The 7,192-nt window shown below is 36.8% G+C and overlaps 1 protein-coding gene across 2 annotated transcripts; it reads right to left on the bottom strand.

Moving 5' to 3' along the window:
* Positions 1–2,232: 2,232 nt before the first annotated feature.
* On the bottom strand, positions 2,233–5,752 carry LOC140799363 (kinesin-like protein KIN-14O). Of its 2 annotated transcripts, none has more exons than XM_073153671.1 (11): positions 5,397–5,752; positions 5,083–5,327; positions 4,916–4,999; positions 4,665–4,826; positions 4,450–4,556; positions 4,154–4,341; positions 3,874–4,038; positions 3,571–3,783; positions 3,447–3,484; positions 3,229–3,356; positions 2,233–3,116 (listed from the first exon to the last, which is right to left on the bottom strand). In XM_073153671.1, exons 2-11 carry the CDS (start codon positions 5,264–5,266, stop codon positions 2,481–2,483), a joined length of 1,905 nt encoding a protein of 634 aa, XP_073009772.1. In that variant the 5' UTR covers positions 5,267–5,327; positions 5,397–5,752; the 3' UTR covers positions 2,233–2,480. The 2 variants fall into 2 exon arrangements, with proteins under 2 accessions (XP_073009772.1, XP_073009773.1); XM_073153672.1 differs by having other exon boundaries at positions 5,083–5,311; positions 5,397–5,664.
* Between the last annotated feature and the right edge of the window lie 1,440 nt (positions 5,753–7,192).

Here is a 7,192-nt window from a genome sequence, read left to right as displayed (position 1 = left end):
TCACATTGATAGAGAACGTAAAATCTGCGTTCGAACGCGGTCGGCAAGAATTCATTATTTTTAGGGTTATTATTGTCATTTTTAGCTTGTTTGGTTAGCCTCTTAAGATGTGGATGACAACCAAAAATATTATGATAAATAAATATTGAGTTCTATCCCTTTCCTTCTTTTCTACCCTAATTTTTCTTCCCCTCGTTTAAGCTCTAGCCGTGCGCCATCTTGACGTCGGTGATCCTCTAACCTTCCTCGTTTATTGAGTCCTCCCTCCTCCTTGGGATCTCAACCCCTTCTCCCCCCTCTTCCTTATCCCTAAACACCACAATCCATTCCTCCGTCGCCATTTTTGTCCCTCACCCATCGTCACCACCACTCGTCACTTCCACCATCACCCCTACTTTTAAGTATTTTCATCCCAGTTATAGTAAAAATATGTGAGGGGCGTAAATACCAAAAATGTAGATCAGGAAGTTATGAATCAACCAACTCTAGTTTCATAACTTTCCGTCTACGGTAGAATATTTGGTGATTATTTTTTTCTGACTGCACGGACTATTTTCTTGCATTCGATCTAGATTGGAAAACAGACACTCGGTCCATAACAATTTGAATGTATATAGATTTGGGCCTATGAGTCCATAAGTTTTAGTAATAATGAGATCAATCTCTTAAAACTAAGTGTGCCTAATTTTTATATTAGATGCATATCTTTTTATAATAAAGTATACATAAAATTTATTTTTGCCATTTTAAAAACAGAACGACCTTTTAGTGCAAATGCTCCGTATAGATACTGCATATGTAAAGATAATGAATTGTTTGAATGAAGAAGGTTACGTATCAATCTTTCGTAAATATGCATATAAGCTTAGCGAAGAGTCTTTTATTATGGCAAAAGGTAGTAAGTGTTGTTCTTTTTATTGCTCATATATATATATATAACTTTTGGCTCACCTTAAATAGCTCTTGACTTGTTTCTAAACTTGGCTGGGCTCGACATGAATAATAAGCTTGGTTTAATTTGGTTTGAAAATAGTTTACTTACAGGCTTGGGCTCTACTTTATAATCCTAATTTTTTACCCTATTAAGAGTAGATGCTCATCATTTGCCTTCAATATTAATTATGGTTTTAAGATGAATAGCAAAAGATTGACCGAGTAGAGCATTGCATAAGACTGCGTTTGTACTTGAAATATCTTTCTCTGAGAACATCTTTAAAGTGAACACCATGAAAGTATTCTGAAGGTTATCTATCCACTGTTTCATACCAACCAATTGGCATCTCCAGCAAGGAAAGAACAACCAAGGAGCCTAGAAAAAGTTGTGTAAAGGAGGTTGCCAATTTAAAAGGCAACAAGTGGTTCAAATATCCTTCATTACACCACAGTACACTTGATTTTTTTGGTGGCTCTTTCCTTTATTGATGTCTCTGTGTGGGGTTGCATCAGTAGTGAAATTGTCAAACTAGATAAAGAATCTGTTGTACAGGGGGGAAAAGGTTGTAGAAGGTTATTTCTTAAGCAATAAGTTAGAATCAATATACACAACTAGAATCCCTTCAGAAAATAATGAGAGCAAAGATATAGTCCCACAAAAGAAAAAGAGATCTATAAATGAAGAGCATTACTAGCTTTAAATTGTGGATATCCTTGAACAAGATGGAGGATAAATATTTTCATCTCTTTAAGGATCTACTATTTGAGTATCATAAGATACTTTGGTAGAGAAATCATAGTATCAGAACTTTAATAATTCTTAGGCAAATCTAAGTAGGTTGGTCCTATTTCTGTGTGACAAAGGACTGTTGGCAGATACCAGTAAGGACCATTATATGCCTAGTTAAGAATTGAAACCAACTTAGATACAGAGATCTGAATAATATATGGTACTTCAAGGGAGTTATTATAGCCTTTAACTTCCATTCGTACTGACCTGGTAGGTGATATGGCTCTTATCCTAGTTGTTAAGCTCTCTAGATTTCTCAACAAATAACGTTCTCTTGTTCTAATTTTGTAGTGGTTGACAGATCAAAATCCTTTCTCCAGGGCATCAAGGTTCAAAAAGTGAAGGAAAAGAAATGTCTCCAGGGCATCAAGGTTTTATCTTTTTCGACAACTTGAACCTTTCAATGTAAAAAACAATGCAGTTGAGTGAAAATTTCCATTTTCTCACTTGAAAACTACAAATAAGTAAAGGGTTATTAACAACTGAAAAGTTGTGAAAAGATCTGCAGATAAAGAAAGAATACAATCAAAATTATTAGTAGATCTGGCCAGAATTAGTTCAGTCATCCCTCATACCAAAATTCTTTTCTAAGCCCTTCACTGTCAAACTAAAAACAACAAACAAAGGGCTAAAACCATGGTTACAAAAGAATTAAGCCAACAAACTTAAGAAACATGACAAAGAATCACCTCACCACTCCACTCACACATTTTCTAATATCTATATATTAAGCCTTGATGTTGCTAGTACACCTTCTTTACGTAAGATCGGACATTCTTCTCTGGTGTTGGTGAAATGTCGCTCGCAAATTAGGATGAGAATTGCTGACTTTTCTATTTCGAGGTACTGAAGAAGCTTTCGAATCAACACTGTTGTGGCTCATGTCATCTGGTTTACATGCAAGCAGTGAAATTCTGAGCTTAGAGGGATTGGCTTCACGTTTCTCGGGTTTGATCTTAGCGCTCTTAAAATTTGGTATGACAGGAGCACTGGAGAAGCTAAATGATTGTGATCCAAAAAGATCTGCATGGCTTCTGCTTACCAATTTCACTGTTCTTACTTTGCCAGTCACTTCCCCAGTTGTGCTTTGCCTATGGCGACTGCACGCTGTCGAAGCCATAAAGTGCGGAACAGATCCATGACTAGCTCTCTTCATGGTTTTATCAGCAGTTTTCGGAGTTTCTGAGACCTCGACATGGTCTAATATGAGGGGGCTTCTAGGTGAACCCTTCTGATCATCAGTCTGATAAGCCAGTGAAAAGAGTTTTTTCTTCTCTTGAATTAAGTTTTCAGCTCTCTCTATTTGGTCTCTCACATTCTTGAGCTCTTCTTCAGTATCATGTATCTGTTGTTCAAGCTCCATGATACATTTTTGCCTTTCTCTCTTTAAATCCTACATGACAGACAAGTATCAGAAAGTGGTCAAAACTCTCTTGTGCATTTGTTTTGCTACAACTTGATTCTAAATGGAGTAGAATGCTTGAATTGAATTGGAAGAGGATTACCTCTGTAAGCTCTCTATTTGGTTCGATTGACCTCACTCTTTTAGCAAAGCTCAATGAACAAACTGTCTCCCCTACATCATCTTCACTAGGACTGATGTGCACGATCATCAAAACCTTTGAACCTTCACCTAAATTAATCAACAGAATATATTAGAAATGCATGAACATAATATGTGTTAGATAAGGTTTTGAAAGCAAACATATTTATGTTGCATTACCAAGAGAATCACTGAGAATTTGAGTGAGTTTGCTATTCCTGAGAAAAGGATAATGACAATCAGACGCCATTCGGAAAATTGAAACAACTGAGCAACAAGTAATAAACTGTTACTAATTGCTTGCCTGTAGGGGATATGACTGCGCTTCCTTCTCAGTGCAGCAATAACATCACCAAGGGCTGACAGAGATAAATTGATAGCCTTCCCTTCATCCATTGTCTGTCCAGTGGCGCCGGTCTTTAACAGCCGCTCACTTCCCCCAAGGTCCACTAGCCACAGTTTACTTATAACTTTTCCATCGATACCGCCCGATTGGCTTATGGTAATTCTAGTCAAGCTACACATGAACAACTAAAACAAATAAAACAATTATGATCAAATTTATATAGCAGAAGAGAAGGCTAATGAGAAGTACGCATCAACCCACCAATGCGATCTGCTTGATGTCTCGTTGACATTGGTCCAGGAAGTAGAACGTGCTCGTTTTCCTTTGGCATACCATCGGCTGGCTTGTTTAAAATCAGCTACTCCGACTTCTGTCAGTCCCTCGACTTCCACAGCACCGGTACTACCGGCTAGAATGCTGAGATTGCTGGAGAACAATTATGTATACATGAGCATCGATGATTTCATATCATGCAGTAATTACGAAGATCAAATGCTTGAGAAGTCACACAAATTTACATTCAACAACAAGTAATTTACACCTTTTGGGTATAAGTTCCATTGCTCTAGATGAAGTTCTCTTTGGGGCCAATAAGTCCCTGAGGCTACCCACGTAGACTTCCAACATGCTCATAGACAAAATATAAGATGCAGATTTGTCTTGAGAAACTTGTCGAAAGAGTTCTTCCATGGTTTGAGGAACAATTCCCGGTTTGTCACTGACTCCTTCCTGAGGAATTACAGGTCCAGTTAGGCATCAATACTAACTAATAAAGAGAACATACATAAGATCAATGGAATGAGCTGATTTCTGCTTAGAAGAATAGTTATAGCTGACCATCGTATACGTCTTTCCAGTTCCAGTCTGTCCATAAGCAAGAATGCAAACATTATGCCCATCAATCGCAGATCGGACAATCGGCTCAACCTCCAGGAAAACATCCTCTACAAATGTCAAAGCATTGAACCGATTTTACTCAGTAAGGAAAAATTATGAAGCACTAAGCACTAGAAATTTAGAACTAATGCGGAAAATTCTCGACAAGAGCAAACCTTGTGTTGATTCCTGACAGAATACCCTGTCAACATTGAATTCTTTCTTAACTCCCATAGATCTAATAGTTATCTTCTCTTGCTCTGTCGATATGGGTGATCTTGTCCTCTTGCTATCCATAGAAGGAGAGGATCTGATTCTGCAAAATACTCTAATGCTTCCTGCAATACTATGAACAGTTGAGAAAGAAGAAGAAAAGAAAAGAAGAAGAAACTATTCCTACTCCAAATTCAGAGCAAGATCAAATTACCTTTGAGGTCTAGTATCTTATTAAGCGCCTCTCGGCGCCTCCCATCCAAAATCCTTTGCTTTGATCTCAATGATAGGATCTCCTCTGCAGTAAAATGACCAATTTTGAGACTCAGACTAATACAAATTCCAAACCATGGTGTTCAACTCAGAGAACAAGATACTTGCCTTGGAGGCTGGAAATCGTTGACCCCAATCCCTCCTCATGCTCAGGAACAATGTTGACATCTGTGTAAACAACTGAGGGATTGGAGGGTGCCTCCACAGATCCAGACACCATCAGCAGCCCATTTGGGAGATCCAAACCAAACTTTTCCAATGGCAAAATGACCCCCCTCAATGGCTCTTCCATCTTCTTCCCCAAGGTTAATAGACTCCACAAGTTTTCTCCTTTGAGCTGAACAACAACACTTCTGAAAGCCATCAACAGTTTAGCATGACATAATACCAAAATTATTAGGGAATATTGCTCTCAGTGGTACCTTCAAATGATTGCACCTTGAGCTTGTATCCTGATGCCCAAAGTTGAAGCTAAAGCAAGAGAGATGAAGAGCATCTCAGTGCTACCTCTAGCCCAATAAAAACTGAAGCAACTTTTTATGTGTGGTCACCACCACCACCACCTTCTCCTTCTCCTCTTCCTCCTCCTTTCTCCAAAAGTACATGCTGAGGTTGGATATCCAGAGTAGGCAAAGCAACCAACTAAGGTGGGAAAAAGAGTCAAGAGAGAGTGAGTGAAGATCTCAGGCCAGAAAACAAGGAGAGCCCAAGAGAGTACACTTGTTAAAAACCAACGGTCCTCTTTTACCATTCCCTAGAACCTAAAAGAAGGAGGCCTAAAAGGAGGAAGAAGAGCAAGTGGGAATTTTATAAGGACACCTGTTGCTACTGTTTCCCATGATTCAGTTGGAGGAGAGATTATCTTTCTTCTTCTTCTCTTCTTCTTCTTTTCTTTTTTTTTAAGGTGTGAATCTAAACTTAAGCATTTATTTTATATGGTTCTTGCTAAAATGTAATTGTCAATCGCCATTAATGAAGATATAAAAAGACTAATATTATCTCCACAAAAACACAATCCAATTTAGAAATAACAGAGGAGGCAGTTTGATAATCTAGCCATCTTATTTATGACAAAATATATTGACAATTGAAGCAAGCCTGCCTGTCCAAGCAAGTAGCAACTCTCCTGGACACTATTTATTGCACATATTCTTTAGAATATCATCTCTCTTCTTCTTTTTTTTCCTTAAAAATCTTGGAGCACTTATAAAGTTTATCTATCTCTTGCAACCTTTAAAATATCATAATTTACTTGTGGCATAAAATCTCATGTTAGCAAAAGGTATTACCCTTTCTTCATCTTGGGGTTCTTAGGAGGAGGGGTGGTAGATTTGACTTTTGATTGGTTGTGTCAGGTCTGAACACTGGCTTGGCTTTGAATCCAAACAAACTGGCAATGATGGGCAATAGCATCCAAAGATTGGTTGGTAGAGGATTGCAAATTTTTTTTTAATTTATAGATTTAAGATTAATCTACAGTGAACCAGAAAAGATCCTTTTAAGATTAGTATAATCATAATAAAGGCATAAATTCCCTGCTAAATAACTCCACTTGGGGCCTGGATTAGTAGTTGCACTTCTTTGTTTTTTGTCCATATACCACCTAAATTTCTAGTTTTATTATAAGACATCCTTATCATGTCTTATGCTTTTGAGGATATAGTAAGATAATCCTCCCCCCCATCTTACCCTCAAAATTTCTCTCTTTCTTTTCTCTAAAATAACGGTAAGATAATTACTGTGAAGCATAAATATTTTCAAATATTTTACATAATTGAGGAGTCAATTTGTCACAAAAATAAGATCAGGATATATAAATTAGATAATAATTTAGAGGATCTGCGTATAATTGTCCCTTGAATTTTCTATTAAAAATATTACGGGATTGTTACCGATTAATTTTAGGCACCTTAAAAACTATTTTACCTTTATTTTAAATAAAAATAGAGATAAAAGTTCATTTTTTAATAACATCGTCAATGAGTGAGAGATATTAATTATAATAATTTAGCAGACATATGCATAATCAACCCTTCTCTTTATAGATATACATAAATATTAACGAATCAATTTCCAAAAAATATTAACAAGAAGAGGTCTTCTATAATAATACTAAAACACAGGAGGTCAAATAAAAAATAAAAGCAAATAAATAATAAATAGTAGGTGAATGATAATTGATAAGATGCCAATCCCTTTTTGATGTTAACGATGGTGT

Source organism: Typha latifolia, chromosome 12, assembly GCF_019914945.1.
Source record: "Typha latifolia isolate L0001 chromosome 12, TyphaL0001v2, whole genome shotgun sequence".
Taxonomy (NCBI): Eukaryota; Viridiplantae; Streptophyta; class Magnoliopsida; order Poales; family Typhaceae; genus Typha; species Typha latifolia.
Note: the sequence above shows the minus strand (reverse complement) of the source record. Positions and strands in the feature narration are given on the sequence as shown.